Source organism: Lissotriton helveticus, chromosome 2_1 (genome assembly GCF_964261635.1).
Source record: "Lissotriton helveticus chromosome 2_1, aLisHel1.1, whole genome shotgun sequence".
In the NCBI taxonomy this organism is placed as follows: Eukaryota; Metazoa; Chordata; class Amphibia; order Caudata; family Salamandridae; genus Lissotriton; species Lissotriton helveticus.
The window spans coordinates 694,607,427-694,628,007 of NC_136059.1; the positions used below are offsets into that span (position 1 = coordinate 694,607,427).

Consider the following 20,581-nt stretch of genomic DNA (forward strand, 5'->3'; position numbering starts at 1 on the left):
ATCCTCAACCTGGGGCAAGGGGGAAGGCAAAGCCTTAACCCTACTGCTCTTCTTCTTGGAGGGTGTCTGGTCCATTCTTCCAGGATCGAGCACCTGTTCAGTGGGGCATCTTCTGGCCTGTGACCTAGTCACAGCAAGCACATGTGCTGGCAAGCCTAACATTTCCATGTGAGTCCTCTGCTCCACTTCTGACCAAATCATTGCCCAACAAACAATCCACTGGGAGGTCTGAACTAACCACAACTTTCTTTTGGCCACTTACCCCTCCCCAGGAGAAAGCAACAATCGCCATACTATGACTGGTAGTGACGTTGCTGGCATTGGTCACCAGGAAATCTGTACCTGGCATGATCTGTCCAGGGTCCACAAAGTTAGGTGTCACCATGGTGACACTGGCACAAGTGTCCCTATAGGCCTGAGCCATTTTGCCATTTATCAAAGGTGTCTGCCTGTATTTGCCCAAAGTATTGGGACTTACTTCAGGGGACATATCCATATCCCCTGTACAGACAAGGACAGCCTGAGTGAGTGTGCCAACTAAGTTGTCAGACTCCTCAGTTCCCAAGGTTAACCCAACTAATGCCTTGGGAGGTACACTACCACTACTGACTGTACTAGGGGGTGCAGTTGCCTTAGGGGCTGTAGTGGTAGGAGTTTGTCCTCCTCTTTTGGTGCACTCACTAAACCAGTGAGACTTACTTTTACAGTACTGGCACCACCTTTTTGACTGGCCTTCTTGAGTCTTCTTCTTCTGGGAAGCCTGACCCCCACCCTCTTTGGTTTGTTGGGGACCTGGTGAAGACTTCTGGTCATTTTGTTCATTCTTAGTATTACCCTTCTGGTCTGCTTTCTTCTGACCACCCTGGTTCTGGTTCTGCTTGATCCTTGTTCTGACCCATTTGTCTGCCTTCTTTCCCAATTCTTGGGGAGAGGTCAGATCTGAATCAACAAGGTGCTGGTGCAACAACTGGTTCTGACAATTATTTAAAATTTGTTCTCTCATCATCAGATTATACAATCCTGTGTAATCAGTAACCTTGCTACCCAGCAACCAGCCCTCCAAAGCCTTAGTGGCACAATCCACAAAGTCAGACCAGTCATGAGACTGTGTTTTCTGGGTGTCTCTGAACAGCAACCTGTACTGCTCAGTGGTTAAACCAAACCCATCAACCAGTGTATTTTTCAGGACCTGGTAATTGTTAGCATCCTCTACTCTTGTAGTGAGGAGCTTATCTTTACCTTTACCATCAAAGGAGAGCCACAGTATAGCTGCCCACTGACTCTGGGGAATGCACTGCACAGTGCAGGCCCTCTCCAAAGCAGCCATCCATTTCTGGATGTCATCCCCTTGCTTAAAGGGGGGCACTATTTTTGTCAGGTGTTTAGTATCTAAACCCTTATCTCTATCTCTTGGGAGATTGCTGCCACCAGTGGGAGCTAACCCACTCATCTGCTGCTCTCTAGCAAAGGCAAGCTTCTCTTTGGCCAGGGCAAGTTCTTCCCTTTCAATCCTCAGAGTAGCCTGTCTCATCCTAGCTTCATGCTCCATTCTCTGAGGGGAAGTCAATCTCCTCTGGGGAGAGTTCCTTCTCCTCTGAGAAGAGGCATTAGAGTGCAGAGATCTATTGGAGTCCCTAGAAAGAGATCTATCTCTCCTAACTCCAAGGTTAGGCCTACTTAGGGTCAGTACTGGGGGTCCCCCAGATCCTTCCCTATGCAGGACTAAGTTGGCCCTAGTAAGTCTGCTGACTAACTCAGACCTCTTGTCTGCCTCATCCCCAGAGGTCTCCTCTTCTTCCTCCTCCTCCTCAACTGCAATTTCAGTGTCAGGGAGGTCTGGATCACCAAGGTGTCCCTCTAGGGCTGGCATATTCCCATCTCCCTGAGATGCTTTCCTAGCATCATAAGTCTCTAAGAGACCTAACAGAAAGGGAGTGGTGAGGTTAGACCCCTGTTTCAATTTCCTGGAGGTACACAAGTGTCTCAACTCCTGGAAATTGAGAGCTGCATATCTTGAGTTGACCTGTGGAGGGTCAATCACCACTAGAGGGGTCCCTGAAGACTCTCCCTGGTTAGACATGCTTTTCTAGTGAGGTGTAAGTGGTGCACTTACCTACACTATATGTTTACCTACTGATCCCTTGCTAGAGTTGTAGTTTACGGTGTGCTAGGCCCTAGGAGCTACAACAGCTGGTTCAGTAGAACTCAAAGTATTCTAAGCTAAGTTATATGTACCTTAGTACTTATGTGATCTTTCACAAGATATTCTTAGGATATGTGTGGTAAAACAACAGCAAGCTCAAATCCCAACCGCTGCTCACCAATGTGAGAAGTTGGCCCGATATGCAGTGCTCACTATTCTAGTGATCACTATGTATCAGTCCAAACAACCCTTATTGATGATTGGTTGTAAGTCAACCTTATAGACCAGCTATCCTAGTAGCATGGATACGAGCAGTCTAAGGCTAAGACTCTAGAGGGCGTGTTAAGCCAGCTGTTTTACCATCACATTACCCCTTGAACACCAAGTGAAAGGACACCACACAAGTTGTTATGAAAATAAACAGATATTTATTTATAACAAGTCTACCCTGAACTCTTTATGAGTCAGGGAGCTAAGCACACAACAAAACTCTTACGAAAATACTTTAAGTCGCACAATTTACACAGATGCCCTAGGGGCACGAAAAACCATATACTCAGTAAGTGGAATGCGAACTTGCTAGCAGGTAAGTAATACTTTTCTAGACTTTAGAATCGCGAGGCCTACAATACTAAACACTTGGATTAGATGCAGGAGGCCTGTGGACGTCGTGTGCAGAGTGGGAACTCTCACGCGTAAGGCGGGAAAAAGTCTATGGAGGCTAGCAGTTGCAAAGTTACTGTTCTCGGGCGAACCCGACTAGGTGGGTCGAAAACGGGAGTGGATCCGAACACTTAGGGTGTTGGACTATGCTGGAGCACCGGAGTACTCAGGTTACCTAGCCCAGGGGCTGCGGCTGCATAGGGTTGAAGTTGCGTCGGAAACCCTCGTTGAAGATCCAGGAGCCTGAAGAAAGAAGTTGCTGGCAGGCGGCCAGTGAAGGAGTTCGTGGTGATCCAAGCCTGGATCAGGGAAGAAGAAACCTGTAAGCAGAGGGGACCAAGTTCTGAATCACTAGCCAGTGATTTGAGTGGGCACCAGGATGGCACCGGACGAAGTCACCTCAGCCAGGTGAGTGGGCGCTGCTGGGCTCTGCAGTCTCTCGGACCAGGAGGCGTTGTCGGCGACCAGGATGGAGGTGCGAGCTGTCCCATGAAGGTACTTGCTGTCGACGTCGCTGGACCCAGGATTGGGCAACAAGTCTGGGCAAATGCAAGGCCCACGCGGTGGACCTAAAATGGCGTCTTGAGTGGACCAGGAGGGTCCAGGGTGCTCCTCTTTTGGAGGGGAGCAAGGGCTAGTCTGGAGCAACCAGACCAGCAGTCTCTGTCGTCGTGGAGCGTCGTGAGGGGGGCCACTAGCCAACGGGCAAGCGACCTGGACAACGCGGTGAGCAGCAAAAAGCAGAAGGGCCCCACGCAGATCTCGTGGATGCAGGGGGGCTGAACTTCGGTGCTGGAGCTGCTCAGGGTCGGGGCTTCTCTTACCCCAAAGCACTCAGTCGAGGGTCACTCGGGAGTCGTGCTGGACAAGCGTCGTGCAGTTCTGAAGATGGCCGGTCCCTCGAGGTCTCGTCGCACCCACGGATCACAGCTGGGCTGATGATGTAGGTTGAGGTCAGAGGTGCCAGGGAAGCCGGTTTTCGTCATGCTGGAGCAGTCTTGATCCGAAGGAGAGACTGGCAACAAACCGCGATGCTTGGTTGGTGCCTGCTGCTGCAGGGTGACTACTCCTTAGTCACAAGGGAGAATCTTGGGAAGAAGTCTTGAGTTCCTTTCGTGGAAAGTAGTTTCAGGATTCAAAGATGATCTAATTTGGAAGGGGGCCAGTTCCTACCTTTATCCTGCAAAAAGGGGCTGGCACGCGACTAAGTCCTGCCCTATGGGTGGGACCAGGAGGGGGGTGGTTACACCCCTCTCCTTTGGCGGGCTTTCTCCAGCCCAGGGTCTGGTGTGCCCCTGGAACTGGTTCAAGCCGGCCTATGCACAGTGAGCACCGGGGTGCCACTTGCAGTCACCTTCCTCTGAAGCCCTGCCTACCTAGAATACACAAAATCCTGTCTGGGACGGTGCTGGCACCGCCCCTGGCAGGAAACCCTTTGTCCTTGCCTCCTGGGCTGGGAGGACTCCCAGCAGCAGGAGGGCAGACTTGTGTCTCGGTGGCAGCATCCATTTTGTGGAGCTAAGGCTCTGTTTGATTTTAACCGGGGTTATAGGTTACATACATGTCGTGTCCCTCTAGAAGGGTGGAATGCTAACCCCGTCGCCAGAATTGGCGAGGGGTTAGTATTCCAATTCGTATGACACCTTACTCGACATGTTTTGATAAAGCGATACCAGAGTTGGCATATAACCGCGAGGATTATAATGCACTTAAGAGTATATGGTATGCGATATCATGGAAACGGCTAAGGGATAGATCCCGAAAGCCGCAGACAGGCTCAGCTCATGCCAGAGCACCATCTCACACGATTCCAAGCACTCTGCCTTCAGGATTGTCAAGGCCTGCCATAGGAGTGACTGATAGGAGATCTGTGTGTCCATTTAGGTTTAGATATAGGAATACTATATCTACAGCAGAGGGTGAGTACACAACTCTGCCCCAGCTGTCAAGCAGCCAGTTGTGTCTGATTTAGTTAGTCAGCCCAGGGGTGGCATAATACATGCTGCAGCCCCTGGGAGACTTCTGGGTGCACCTCAGCCCTGGGTACAGGGACTTGGAAAGGGCCCAGGGCCAATTCAGTACCTGGGTACAATTTGGAGTAGAGAGAACAGCTAGGCTGTGGGTCTGATTAGCAGGCCCACAGCCAGGGAAAGTCGTAAACCAGTGAAGCAAAAAGCAAAAATCTGGGTGATCATAGGATTGCAGACCCTACTCTCCTACACCCCCTCCCCCCCACGGGCACCGGGGGCCAAGGCCAGTGGCGGGCGCACGACGCGCACAACAGATGCCGCGGCACCGCAATTTTGGAATTGCGGGAGAGCGGATTGCGGCCTACCTTCGCAGTGGCAGCCGGGAACTGAAAGTGGCGGACTGATCGGCGGAGAAGCCTCACGATCGGCTGGTTGGGCCGGAGTGGAAGCGGTGAGAGCACGCGAGCCAGAGGTCTGCGGGAGGCAGTGCCGGTGGGGAAGCCTGTTGAATTTGGGACGGGGCCAGTGAATGATCGGGCCCCCCCCCTCCTGGAGCGATTGTGAATGAAGCGAGCGAGACCCCGAACTGCCTGCACGTGAGAGCAGCCACGATACAATTACTAGGTACGGCGGCGGGGACTAATAATAATAATAATAATAAAACCATTTTTAAAACGCCTGGCTACACAAAGAACAGTGTGTCCCCGCGCTAGCAGTGGTATACACCGCGGGGGCAGGCACACACGTTGATCTGTGGCGCAAGTGCTGTGCAGCTTCAATTTAATTGCCCCGGGCAAGACAAAGCCCCCCCTCCTTTTCCCGGTGGAGGTGAAGATGGACACTGCCTAAATGCAGTAAGGGCAGGGGCCTAAGCACCACTGCAATCAGTAGGGCACCCAGGGAACCATCAGGCTAGCCCTAGGCCTGTGTGACTACTGTTTGGGAGCCACGTGGATATAGGGTGGCATTAAGTGGCAGCCCAGTTAGGAGAACGTTAATGAAGTCCGCCTGGAAGAGGTATATATTCGGAACACGGATATTCCTACAGTGGTCCTGTGGTTCCCTTGCTTCCCCCCACCCCCAGTGGAGGCGCTGGTGTGGAGACGAACGGTGCAACACATGGTAATCACACGCAGAGTTGAGCGGGGGATCTCCCCAGTGCTGTAGGATCGGAGGCCCCCAAAGCACTTATTGAATCTCTTGCTCAGGAGGTTGGACGACATAGAAAAACAAACTATGAGTGGCAGGGGGTCTCGCATGAACCAGCAAAGTAAGCTGGACAAATTTGCATACACTAAAGACTTCCCTCCGTTACCAGAACGTAAGGAACAGGCTGCTAAAACCAAAAAGGATGAAGGTGGTCCCAAAGTGATGCCAGAAGATATCAGGGAGGCCCTCCATAAAGTCTAGTCTAGTCTAGTCTAGTCTAGTCTGGATACTTGTATTGCGCAGCATATCACATCCCGAGGGAGTTTCATGGCGCATGCGGACAATCCTGAGGTGAGAGAGTGAGCCAGGGGATTGAACTAGCAAAAGAGCCATGTTTTAAGTTTTTTACGGAAGGTCATGTGTTCTGTTGTTGTACGTAGGCTATAGGGAAGTTCGTTCCATAGGGATGGTGCCCTGAAAGAGAAGGCACGACCACCATTTCTGGCCGTTTGAACTCTGAGCGACGTGAGCTGTGATTTGGTACTTGATCTCAGCTGTCTACCAGGCAGATACCATGTCAATTTCTGGGTCCAGTATTTTGGTCCTCGACCGTACATGTTTTTATGAACCAGGCACATGGTCTTGAAGATAGTTCTTTTATTAACAGGCAGCCAGTGTAGGGTTCTCAGGCATGGCAAAGACGGGGATCGTCTGGGTAGGTCTAGGATCAGACGGGTGGCCGTGTTTTGGACGACCTGCAGTTTCCTGGTATGGCACTCGTTTATGGCGAGAAGCAGAGAATTGCCATAGTCAAGCCTGTTTATGAGTTTTAAAGTACAAACTACAGTGGGTTTCATCTCAACTGATGTTACGTTCCTAAGAGCGGACTTTCAGAAAATGTCTACTAGAGTAGCTGAGGTGGAACAGGTGACGGCCGCCCTCTCCAAAGACTCCACACTCCTGATTAAGAAGGTGACGCAGTTGGAGGCAGAGAACAAGCGTATAGCGGCGAAACTGGACGACCAGGATGGGCGCTCCCGTCGCAATAATGTTCGAATCACGGAGCTTCCAGAATCGGAGGGGGGCCCCGCTTTGGATCTATACATTGAAGACCTCATAAAAATACGCCTGCAGCCTAAGGGACTCTCGGCCTTCTTTTCGGTGGAGCAGGCGCACAGGGTGCCGGGGTGGCAGGCCGAGGCCTAGGGCCCCCCGCGTCCAGTGCTGGCCCGCATCTTCAATTTTCATGATAGGGACGCTATCCTTCAAACGGCCAGGGTGGCACCGCCCGTCCGAGTACAAAACTCTGTAATCTCATTTTTCCCTGACTATACGGCGGCAGTCTCGGCGCACCGCAGAACTTTCTTTGAGGTCAAGTAGGCGCTGAGAGCCCGTGAACTGCCATACTCTATGCTCTTCCCGGCGAAGCTCCAAGTAGTCGCTGATGGAAAAACATGGTTTTTCGACACGCCGGGAGAGGCCACTGACTGGCTGGAAGGGTGGTGAACAGTGGGAAAACCCGGAAGGACGCTGAGGGACCGAAGACGTCTGGTGGGAACAGATGATCCGGAGATCGTTGCACAGGATGAAGGGGGCGACAAACAATCGCAGAAGGAAGCAGGGGAATAAGCTCTTCTGAGAAGCACCACCTCCCTGTTGGGAGAATGTCCACTGTTAAACATTTTATAGCCTGCTTCGACATGGTGACCACTACGACTCTAACTTGATTTTATGACTGCAATAGAATTGCTGATGACTCAGGACTCTGGGACGTGGGGATTGAAAGGTCTTCCTCGGACTACCCACCCTGGTACATGCAAGTAAAGTTCCAGGGATGGGGTTTTAAGCACTCTGCCGAGTTGGGGAGGCGGGCAGTTCTGGGTCCGCAAGGCAGGGAGTGGGGTTGGGGGGCAGGGGGGCAGGGACTGTTTTAAATTTTTTGTATTTCATATATGTTATCGTTCAGTATGGAGCTGATTATGGAGCTGGTTATGCGGCACTAACACGCTCAGGGACACACTTGGGTTCCACTCTGAAACAAGGTACTTGCATTAATAGATCGGTAGGCCATAGCGATGGGGGACGGCTCACAGACTGACACAATGGGAGATTCCAACACCATGATACCATCCCTCTCAGTACTCACATGGAATGTGCGCGGGCTGGGTGATAAAATTAAGCGTGGCCTGGTTTTACAAAGTATTAAGGAAGAAGGCCCGGCAGTGATACTACTGCAAGAGACACATCTCACAGGCACGTCCACCAAAGCACTGGACAGGTGGGGATATAGTATGGCGGTGCATTCCGAATGTACATCCAGCTCCAGGGGGGTAGGCATATTAGTGAAGAAGCAGTTTCCCTGATAATAAAATAAGTTAAATCTGAAGGATCGGGCGGTTTGCTGCCATACACGCCCAGTGGGAGGGGAGGCCCTTCAATATAGTTTTGGTTTACATTCCCCCTGCATTACACACGGTGGCCTTCCCAGACCTAAGCACGTTCCTGCTTGGACTACCAGTGGGGGAGCTGCTCCTTGGTGGGGACTTTAACGCAGTCGCAAGCGACTCCATGGACAGATTCCCTCTGAGGACGGGTACTGCCGGCACATCACGCCTTGTAAGTTTCATGGAGGAAATGGGAATGATAGATGTATGGAGAAGGCACCCCCCCACAGAACGTCTATTTACATACCATTCCAGAGTTCACAATAGCCTCACAAGAATAGATTACTTCCTGGGTTCGAAGGGTAGCCTTCAGCAGGTGGACAATATAGAAATTAGACCACCGGGCATCTCTGACCATTCCCCACTACTGCTCAGATACACCAATCACCAGCAGAAACGGCGCCGGATTTATCCGATGCGCCATGGTGATCTCCAAATCCGCAAGATCAGAAGGGAACTCCAGAAAGCGACGCAACACTACTTTCAGGACAATGTGGGGTCTGTTGCTTCCTCCATCACTCTCTGGGAAGCGTTTAAGACAGTCATCAGGGGACAGGCTATAGCTTCCATCACAGCTTCCATCACAGCTCACAAACAGGAGCGACAGCTGGAATTACAGACTCGAGTCCAAAGTGACTACTGCAAAGGCACAACATACTAGAGACCCAACCCCCGACCCCACACACAATTTACACCTCACACCTCGCACAGCAACGTCATAAAGCACACCTGACAGAGCTGACCAGACAGCAAGCAGCTGGCGCACACGCGTCATAAAATATACGACATCGGGGACAAGGCAGGGAAGTTACTGGCGTGGCTAGGTAAACGGGAAAAGAGTAACAGGTGGATAGCGCAGCTCAACACTGGGGGGGAGCGACCCTCAACGGACCCGCGCGCAATAGTACGAACACTGGCACGACACTTCCAGACAGTATACTCCTCAGACTCCACAATAGCAGTAGATGAGGCACTGACTTATATCAAATACCTTGACATGCCCAAATTGAAATCTGAAGAAGCGCAGGACTTAGAGGCCGACCTCACGGCAGAGGAGGTTCAAGCAGCCATTAGGACAGTGCAATCGGGCAAGGCGGTAGGACCAAATGGCATACCTATCGGATTTTATAAGAAGATGGCTGAATCCGTTACGCCCCACCTGCTGAATATGTTCACTGAAAGTCTGCAGGCGGGAGAGCTCCCGCCGGACCAACGCATGGCCACCATAGTGGCTATCTCAAAACCTGGCAAACCTGCGGACAGCTGTGCCTCATATCGACCTATTTCCCTCATAAATGCAGAGGCTAAAATCCTCGCAAAACTGCTGGCGCTCCGGCTCACGCCGCACCTGACGAAGCCTGGCAGAAACACAGCGCTCAACCTAAGGAGGTTACACGGGGTGCTTGCACGCTCCGCCTACATGCAGGAACCAGCGGTGGTGCCATCACTGGATGCACATATGCATTCGACATGATCCATTGGCCCTTTCTCTTCGCAGCACTGCGCCATTTAGGGTTCGTGAGTTCAGCTGCTCTACACCAAACCAATGGCGCATGTTGCCGCTAATGGCCACATCTCTGATGACTTTCCCTTAGCAAGAGGCATGCGTCAAGGCTGCCCTTTATCGCTGCTATTATTCGCGCTAGTACTAGAACCACTAGCGGCATGGATACGCTGGGATCCAATGACACGCGGCCTTAAGTGGACCGATACTTGGGAGGATCGTATCTCCCCATACGCCGACGATATCCTGTTATATTTGACCTCCCCTAGGCGCTCCATAATGAGTCTTTTAGATATCTGCACGGCTTATGGTCGGGCATCCGGGTACACCCTTAATTGGTCCAAGACCATCATGTACCTGCTGCACGGCCCGCCACCGCGTCGTCCTGACAATTGCCCGCTTAAAACAGCGGACCATACATTTTAATACCTAGGGGTCTACATCACAACAGACTCAGAAGAATTCTATAATAAGAATCTGAAGCCGCCGCTAGAGCGTCTCAAAAGAGACATACGTCACTGGGAAATGCTACCGCTGACCTTGCTGAGGAGGGCAGCACTTTGTAAAATGATGGCCCTACCACGGTTCTTATACATTTGGGATAGTACACCATACCTGGTGACATCCTCCTATTTTAAAGCTATCGCAGCACAGGTCTCCAGTCTGCTGTGGGGCAATAAACCAGCACGTATTGCGCAGGTCAAGCTAGTGCATGGTTGGTATGATAGTGGAATAGCGCTTCCGGATATACAACTTTATTATTGGGCAGCGCAACTGAAAGTGATTAATCAATGGGTACATCTCCCACAGTCGGGCGTGAGGGATATGCTAGCTCCCCTTTATGATAAAAAATTGGCACTGGCAATGTTTGGACCGCTACGTCATACCCTGTGATTGTGGCATACAGCTCAGGCAAGACTAGGGTGGCGGGGGTAATAACCCGGCTCACTCCACTGTGGGACACGAAGCGGCTAGGAAAACTCAGACACAGTAAGGGTTTTCACCATAGTGACGACATTGGGATATCAACGGTCGGAGATATGTGGCAGAAGGGAGAAGTGGTTTCCTTTGAAAGCTTAAGGCAGCAGTACGAACTGGCCCCCTCGGAACTGTTCAGGTACACACAGGTACGACACGCTCTGATGACGGCACTGCCGACTGGTTCAGAGGTCCCAGAGGCATCCCCTATGGAAGATATATTGTTTACTGATTACATGCCAAAGAAGGCAACCTCTCTAACCTATCGCAAACTTGTAAACAACCTGCCTGACCCGACGGGACCTCTGAGGAATAAATGGGCACACGATCCTGGTGAAACTGACGATTCAGAGTGGCAGGAAGCATTAGCATCCCCAAGGGAGGTGGGTATACCCTCACGACTTAGATTGGTGCAGTTACGCATTCTACACCGCTCCTACTACACTAGGCACACCTTACATAAGATAGGAAAGGTGGAGCATCCCTACTGCCTGAGAGGCTGCGGGGAAGAGGGGACCTTTTATCACACCATATGGGATTGTCCCAGAATAGCGGAATATTGGACTCAAGTGCTGAGAACAATCTCGCAAGTGGAGGAGGTCTCGCTGCTACCTGAGCCCAGGCGCTGCTTGTTAAACATATGGGAGCCAAACGACCTCACACGCTCTGGGCAGAGTTGGGCTACATTGGGCATGATGGTTGCCAAGAGGAATATAGCGCAAAAATGGGGTGGTGTGGAGGTAGCTACCCTAACAGCATGGGGTAAAGATATGGATGCAGCCATGATAGCTGAGAGGGCGGTGTACAGTAGCAGAGGTTGCCCTAAAAAGTGGGGAAATATACGGGGAGCGTGGAATACGTACAGAGGGGAGATTTGTGATCCACCATCGGACCACCGAGAGAACAGTGACTCAGACCCAGAGGAGGACTGATGACTCGGGACTGCATAAAAGAAGTTGGGTCTCAGGTGTTATAAAAATGTATATTTGTGACTTTGTAATACTTCATGATGTTTTTGCCAATGGGGTGCTGGGATGTGCAGCATGTTTATGCTCCAGATTGTTTTACTGTGTTCGCAGTATGAAAACAAATAAAAAGTGTTTTTAAAAAAAATGCCCAGAGCGGAGCCCTGCTGGGCCAAAGAAAGGTGGAACAAGAGAACCTCAGCAAGAGGGGCTGAAAGGGGCTCCACAACCTTTGCTGTGCACCATGCCACAAATTTGTTCCATCTGCAGGCGTATACAGTCTTAGTGGAGGAACGTCTGACTGCCAAGATAACATCACAGACTTCGGGAGGAAGGTGAAAGGCTGTCAACTGTTGCCACTCAAACTCCACGCAAGGAGGTGGAGACTGGAAAGTTTTGGATGGAGGCCTGTCCTCTGCTGCTGTGACAGAAGATCCTCCTGAAGAAGCAGTCGGATTGGACGATTGATGGCCATGTGTAACAGCTCGGGATACTAGAATCTACGTGCCCAATCTAGAGCCACAAGGAGGACTTGGGGCCCGGTCGCGCTTGATCTTCTTCAGCACTCTGAGCAGAACTGGTATAGGCGTAAAGGTGTATGGAAGACCGCAACTCCACTCGCAATGAAAAGCATCGCGTAATGAGTGCTGCCTTGGAAATTTGAACATGCAGAATTGCTGACAATGGGTGTTCTTTTTGGTGGCGAATAGATCTAACCAAGGCTCTCCCCACTGCTGAAAGAGACCTTGCGCCACCTCCGAGTGAAGATGCCATTCGTGATCCATCATGCACCTGCGGTTGAGTTTGTCCGCCCTGGCATTAAGTAAACCTGGCAGGTGTTCAACCACCAGGGATATACCCTGATGTTGCAGCCATGTCCAGAGACGAAGGGCCTCTTGACATAGGGTCCACAACCCCACCATGCCCTGTTTGTTGCAGTACCACATGGAGGTGGTGTTGTCCGTGAACACCTGCACAACAATTCCCCCAGACAGAGGGAAGGAATGCCTTAAGTGCAAGACGAATCGCTCAGAGCTCTCTGATCTCCGCCTCTCCCATGTGGCCGCCCCACCCTAGAAGTGATGCATCCGTCACCACTGTGTACTCTGGTCGGGGAAGGGAAAGGGACCTACCGTTGACCCAATCCCAGTTTGCTAGCCACCGCTGCAATTGGCATGCAGTGCCCTCTGATATCTGGACACAATCAGACAGGTTTCTCTGATGCTGTGCCCACTGGAACTTCAGGTTCCACTGCAGAGTCCAAATATGCCATGTGGCATGATCCACCAGCAGGATGCAGGAGGCCATCAGACCCAGCAGCCGCAGAGTCACCCTGACCGAAACCCGGGATAGAGGCTGAAAGATCGGATTCATATCCCAAATATCCCAGACCCGCTGCTCAGAAGGATAGACCCATAACTGTGTCGTGTCCAGAACTGCTCCGATAAAGAGGAGCTTCTGAGAGGGAGTCAGGTGTGACTGCGGCACGTTGACAGAAAACCTCAGCGAATGCAGGAGGTTGTCTGTAGTCTGGAGGTGAGAGACGACAGCCTAGGGTGAGCCCGCCTTCTACAGCCAGTCGTTGGGATAGGGGGAGACTGGAACCCCTGATCCGCGCAGATGAGCTGCGACCACCGCCATAACATTCGTGAACACCCGAGGGGCGCTTGTTAGGCCAAATGGGAGCACAGTAAACTGAAAGTGCTTGTGGCTTACCGTGAACCGCAAATAGCGCCGGTGGCCCAGCAGGACCGGGATGTGAAAGTAAGTATCCTGCAAGTCCAACGCTACCATCCAGTCTCCAGGATTGAGGGCAGAAAGGACCTGAGCTAGTGTCACCATTTTGAACTTCTCCTTCCGGGGGAAGCAGTTGACGTTCCTGAGATCCAAGATAGGATGCAGGCTTTTGTCCTTCTTGGGCACCAGAAAGTAGTGGGAATAGCAACCACGACCTATTTCTGAGGCAGGACACGCTCTATGGCTCTCTTGGCCAAGAGAGACGTAACTTCCTGTTGGAGAAGGGCCAGATGATCCTCAGACATGCAATGGCACTGAAGTGGCATGGCTGGGGGGTAGTCTTGAAGGGAAGGGAGTAGCCCCATTCAGACTATCTGCAAAACCCAGCTGTCCGTCGTGATGGTGTGCAGTGGGGGAGGTGATGGCGAATCCTGCCGCCCACTGGCGGTTGGTGGTCCTGAAAGCTCGCACTCGGAGGATTTGGAGGCTGCTGCAGAGGGGGATGTGGTGGACTTGCCCGTATCCCGTATGCTGGCCGCCAGACCCACAGCGGTGGTTCCCACGTCCCCAGCCGTGAAGAGGCTGGACATCTTGCACTGGCCTGTGGCTTTGGGCGGGATGTGGCAGGGCACCCCTTCTGAAGCCACGAAAGGGGCAAAAGGCAGACTGCATAGGGAGGGTGGTGGAGAGGCCCAAGGACTTGGCCATAGCTCGAGTCATTAAAGCACTCTAGCTCGTTGTCTGCCTTATAAGCTTGGACATCCCCTGAAAAACCAGTCAACCTCAGCCAGGCATAACGTCGAAGGACTACCGATGTGGAAATTGTCCTGCCTAGTGATTCGGCGGTGGCCATTCCACAACGAATGGTAAACTTGGCTGCATCTCTCCCCTCTGCAACTACACGGGAGAGTACAGCACGGTCCTCCTCCGGGCACTGGGGCAGAACCTGCGCCACCGTATCCTACACGGAGTGAGTGTAACACCCGAAACAGACATGCAGTGTTTACCAACCAAAGTACCAAGCTAGGGGAAGAAAACATCTTCTTCACAAGGTGGTGCAGCTTTTTAGATTCCCTATCAGGTGGTGCGTTAGGGAATGCGCCTTTGGACCTGGATGCTTGGACCACCCAGCTCTCAGGGGTGAGGTGTTGGGAGAAGAAAGTGGGGTCACCCGGAGCTGAGCGGTGCCGTCCGGCAATCGCCCTATCCGCAGGAGCCCCTGTGTTGGGCCTCCAAGTGCCCAAAAGGATGTCGGTTAGGGCTTCAGTAAACGGCAGCAGGGGTTCCGAAGAGCTCGCTGCCGGTTGAAGCACCTCTGTCAGGAGGTTAGTCCTGACCACCACCGTAGGGAGCTCGAGGTTGAGGGCCTCGGCTGCCCTATGCAAAACCACTGCATAAGATGCTCCCTCCTCCGTAGCCACGGTTGGAGGAGACACAAGCCACAGTCTAGTGAGGTATCCAGACCACTGGCTTCCCCCAGCTCCTCTCGCCAGCTCGGTTTGTAATCCAACTGGTCAGCCAAAGGGTTTCCAGACCCCTCCTCATCCTCTGGTTGCCAATCTGGCCTGAAAGAACCAGGGTAGAACAGGGGCACAAAAGTACCCGTCGGCGCCGGATTCAGCATCGGTCGACGGTAGTCCAGCTCGTGTCTACGTCGGGGTCAACACTGGCTGGGGACACAACCGGCTTCGGCCAATGGAGTCGGCACCGGGGGAGGTGTAGTCAGGGCGACAGGCGCTGATCCGGATCCAGGCCTGGATCCAAGGGGACGCTGCGCTGCCAGGGCCGAAGTCACCGGTTTCGAAGGCCCATGGCCCCCAGCCGAGTCCGCGGGCCCGAAGGAGTGACGGCGGAGTCTGGTTGCCCAAACATGGAATGCATCGCTTTGTAGAAACTCCGGAGCTGGGTAGGGGTCTCACCGGGTCCTGGGAAGGGAGGCAAACCCAGTGTCGACCCAGCGGGCCCTGCAGGCGGAGCCGGGGTAGGGGCACCACCCGCATCTCCCGTAGTATCAGCCGACGGACAGGGAGAAGTCGAAGAGCGACAATGCTTCTTTGACATCTTCTTGTGCTTCAACTTACTGGAGGAGTGCGGAGACTTGGAAGAAGAGAGATGGTGGTGGCTCCACGACCGGTCCCTCGACCTCCCATGCGACCGGGAACTCCAGCGCGCGGAGCGGAATGCCGTGCCTCGAGAAGCTTTCGAGACTGCTCCCGCAAAGACTTCAAATTTATGGTCCAGCAGTCGGAAAATAACTTGGAGTCGTGGTCAGGTTCCAGAAAGAACAGGCACACGCGGTGCGGATCCGTCACCGACATCAACCGTCGTCAGGAACCGCAAGCCTTGAAACCGGGCATCCTTGACGTGCACCAGGAGTTGAAGACTCAAAAACGACGTCGACAGAAGTCGACAAAAAGTCAGTCAAAAAGTGACTGGAGGTACTGCTCTCTCCAGATCTGCGCTGGCTGGCGCGGAAAAAGAAAGAACTGACGTCAGTGCGCGAGGGTGGCGTCTGAGTAGCTACCGCAATGTCATCCTGGCAACCACGATGCCAACCATGAACGTGGAGCTGACTGATGCCACCTTTCGATGCGCAGAGGTACTGCTGAAAAAATAATTCTCCGGATCCAGTCTGACGCCTGGGGGTAATTCACAAGGTAAGGGATCTATAACTAATTGTCTCTTTCAGATAGAAGGAGCAGGCCCCACCTCCTGTTCTCACCCCTTTTGTCAGAAAGACAGGCTGGAAAAACAAGAAAGAATAGGAGGTGTGCCCCCCCTCTGCCAACTCCACCCTTCAGGTGCTGGAGGCCAGGTGAAGCACATTTTTCAGTGCCCATCATCTTAAAGAAGGTGGCACTTCCCAAATCAGGGATAGAGCTAGGTCTCCCACCCACAATAGGTGGGCATAATAGAGGGTGTAGGCTAAGGGGCCCACTGGCGACTACCTGTCAATCCCTTGTAAACGTCCCTAAATTTAGGATTTAGGTGGCATCCCCAGACCCTGCACCTGAATTTAGATTCCATGGACACAAGGAGACGATCCCGAAGAAACAATTTTGGACCAAGAACTGCAGACCTCGTGGTGGATTTTGGGCGAAAACCTCTGCCTGCCGCCATAGAACTCATTGACCGATATCCTCCAGCTCATCTCGTTGATGTGTGGCCTCCACAAACCTAAGAGGGTCATCGGCACTTCAACAATGGTCAAAGAACTCCCTCAAAGATAGCCGTACTATCGCCCTGCACAGGCACTAAAACAGCGAAGTCTGGTCCACGTCATCCGGCTCCCTAGCCAGACCGACCTCTTCGAGTGCCATCCGAAATGTACACCTGCTGGAGAGTAAGCTTGACCTCTGCACCAAGTCTTGAGGCACCAGGCCCTAGGACCCACTGGAGATGCAAGGCACCAATTCTCAGGGTACCGGGCCCCTTACTGCAAAAACCTGCAAAACAGCGTTCTGGTGGGGTTCAACTTTACAGTGAGCCAACACCATACAAGGGATTTCAGGACTCCAGAGACCCACCTCAACAGTGGCCCAGCATCTCCAGAATTGTTGCTCCAAGGTGCCAGCCCCTGACCGCGAGGTTCAACTTTGCGCACCTTTGCCCAGCTGCCCATCTTCACTGGACCCCGCCACCTGCCTGGGGGGATCTTCAAACCAGCAGTGTTACCGAGGTCCCAGAGCCCTTGCAACCTCTACTCTCTCTTGAGTGCCTTTGGGCTTGCCAGCAAGTCCCCGTTTCCTTTGCTTTTACAGGCTACCCCTTGGCTTCGTAGCGTGCCAGCTTCTAAGTCCCCTTTCTCTTTGTTTCCCAAGAAACCTGGGATGCTCGCAAGAACTTGGCCTTGACACTTTGGACCTTGGCCCTGAACCTTCTGATTTCTAAAAGGGTAAGCACACAGAAACTGTATTGCATTGCTTTTTCCTATTGCCTTTTTCCTCCCGTAGGAAATGTATTGTGCGCAATTGCGCACAAAAATAGATATTGCATTTATTGAGATTTTATCATATTGCTAAAACTATTTACTTTGTACGCAAAGTTCTTGGTCTAATATTTATATAAAAAAGTACTATTTTTCTAATCCGGTCTCGACTTCATTCATTGAGTGTGTGCCTCATTTACTGCCTTAGTGTGTACAACAAATGCTTAGCACTACCCTCTGATAAGCCTAACTGCTCGCAGACACTACTACAAAAATAGAGAATTAGCATGATCTACCTTTGCCTCTGGGAAACAATAAGAGTCTCTTTGACCACTCTGCACAGTGTACCACACTGTGGCTTTCCTACACCGGACTAGGAGGGATTGAAGGCGAAGGCTGGAGGGGGGTGTTGGACTGACCTGGCCTCTGTCTGCCCAACCGACATAGTCGGAACGAGCCGCACCGACGGCCATGTAGATGTTGCTGAATTTGCGCTGTAACTGTATTTTAAGGTTTAGTAATGTAGGGACTGTACAGTTTGATTGATAGGTACTCTTTCATAAAAGTGACTGCTATCCTGGCCACCAGATTATAAGTGCCCTAGAATATAATACACTTGTAATAAGGTGTACAGGGTATCTTTCAGATTTATGGTGGAGTAGCCTGTCCGCCAAACTCTAAGTCAGGCACTAAAACACCAAAAAGGTTCTTAACTCCTCAAACTTTCCAAAAGTACTTCAAAGAAAAGAAAGCATAACTTGTTCAGAGAATTAAATTCTTGAGTAAATCATTTGCACTTAGAGGGGTTACTAAAATATATAACATAGTACTGCCATGTATTTTTATTGTGCCTGTCAAAATACAAAATGTTTTTACATAAACAATTTCCTATTCAAATTTAACATATAGGTTTTAACAGCAACACATACTTATTAATTTTAAAAAAAATATTAATATAATCAGTACTTGGTTTCTATGCATTGGTACAAATACAATTCAAACTGATAGTGTCCATAAACAAACCTGTAGATAGATTCTTCTCAGCTACTTCATAATTTTTATCCTGAAATGATTTAATTCCTAAACCAATCTTGCCCAGGCCATTTTCTGAGTCCAGCTGGTCAAGCTTGCAAAAACAGCTGACAGCTTCTTCACTGCAACATTCTAAAAGCATAACAACAATAAAGGTATCTTAATTAATGCTGGGTTTCAGACTACAGCGTTATTCCTAACGGTCCAATAACGACCGCTAACATTTGCATTTCAACTCATTAAAACATGCACAACACTGTTGTTTTTTAAAGTGCATTTTATGTACTTACCACACAGAAGACGACAAGCTATATGAAGTTAATAGCAGGAAATGGACAATAAATTGCAACCGCTGCACACCCATTACTGAATGGCAAATTTAGCAGCAAGCTTTACAAATCCTGATAATATAGTTCAGTTTAATGATTCAGATAAAAATGATAGTATGCTATCCTTGAGAATGCAGAAATATTGTTCCCGTAAATTTAATGTGTTGCTAAGGAAGCAAAGAGGTCGACTCGTATTTCCTACCAATGCAAATCCAACAATCGGTGGCAAGTGAATTTATCTGCCTTCTCTATGGTACACACAAAAACAGTTCTGCCGCACATACGGATAGAATATTACATACAGGCATCATAAAGACACCTTCTACAAACACAAAATCAAGTACACACAAAAATGGAGCACTCATGCACCACACATGAAACACACACAAACGCACATGGGCGTCACACAAAAGCCATGGCCAGATTGTCCCACAATATGACAAGTATTTGAAGTAATAGAAAAGTACTTGAAAGCTGAGATATACCAGCAGATGGGCTTCCTATTAAATGCGAGCAATTACAAATGCTTTTCTATCTTATAAGCAAAACATGAAACTACTGAATTCATGAGGATGTGCCTGATGGGAGAGGTGAGAATCGCCTGCAAAGTAAGGGGCAGGGTTGTGAAAATGTTTAACGGCCGGAGAAGGGCGTAGTGTGGCAAGAATACCCTCTATGTCAAGGGGTGGGAAAGGATGAGCATTGCCTGTGTGGTCGGAGAGGTTGCATTGATGTTCTGCATTGCTGAAGAGGGGGCAATATAAATAACTATTTATATAATGCAAACAAGAAACATTTGTAATTACTTTTTTTTTGGGTAGATCTGCCCTTTTGTCTCAAGCTTGAGATGTGTTGCAGCAACGAAAAGGTAAATGGTGGCCTTATAACAATTGGAACTGGCAGTGTGATTCATCACAGAGGTTGCTGATATTCTTACAAGCACAATCTCAAGAGTCACATTACATAATATTTCCTAGACGGCACCCGAAATCCTAGCTGCTAACCCAAACTGAGCTCCAAGCTCATATCTCCGCTTCAGGTGCTCCACATCAGCAGGCATAGTAAGTAGAAGCGCAATTGGGGGCCAGCTAAAACGTACAGCTCGGTGTAGTGCTGCTGCGGTCGATTGGGGCAGGTGTGATGCAGCCCCACTACACCAGGGACTGGTGGCCATCTTGCCAAAGTGTGGAGTGCTCCAACCAACCAAAGCACCATGCTGTGGCTCGAGGTAGATTGGGGCTGCCATACACAGCAGCACTTCATCAGTGCTGCATTGGAGGCCGGAAGTCGGTCCAAGCACTTAAAGCTCATACCATCGACAGCACCACACCTGCACTCCAGGATACCCAGCAGTTCCTTGGCTACAGTCCTGATAATGTCTAGGAAATAATGACTGAAGGGGAGAAAATGATCAATATCTGACATAACATGCTTGTCTCTTGGCCCTGCACATTGACCAGCTCAACATGGAATATGCATGTTGCCTTGTTGCTTGTGATCCCTAGAGGCCATTGTGTAATGGGAAATAGATACTAACATCTCTGCACCAGAATTACCGTGTGCTACACAGTGAGCTGGTGGCCTGGATGGTGTCACAAAAGATACATTTCTTACTAAATGGTAACCAGGTATATAACAGGGCACTCAACAAGATCAGGGAAAGTACAATATGCTAAGTCTCCAATGGTGCTCCAAAGGGAAGAGGGGTTGGTTACCATACAGCCCCACCACAATCCACA

General features: G+C 50.8%; 1 protein-coding gene across 1 annotated transcript in view; it reads right to left on the reverse strand.

Moving 5' to 3' along the window:
* Positions 1–20,581, reverse strand: part of SKIC3 (SKI3 subunit of superkiller complex) — a 1,397,627-nt gene that overhangs the window by 1,046,239 nt on the left and 330,807 nt on the right. The window contains exon 9 of the mRNA XM_078675399.1: positions 18,505–18,645. Within this exon, the coding sequence (XP_078531525.1) occupies positions 18,505–18,645 (141 nt within the window). The remainder of the gene's footprint in view (positions 1–18,504; positions 18,646–20,581) is intronic.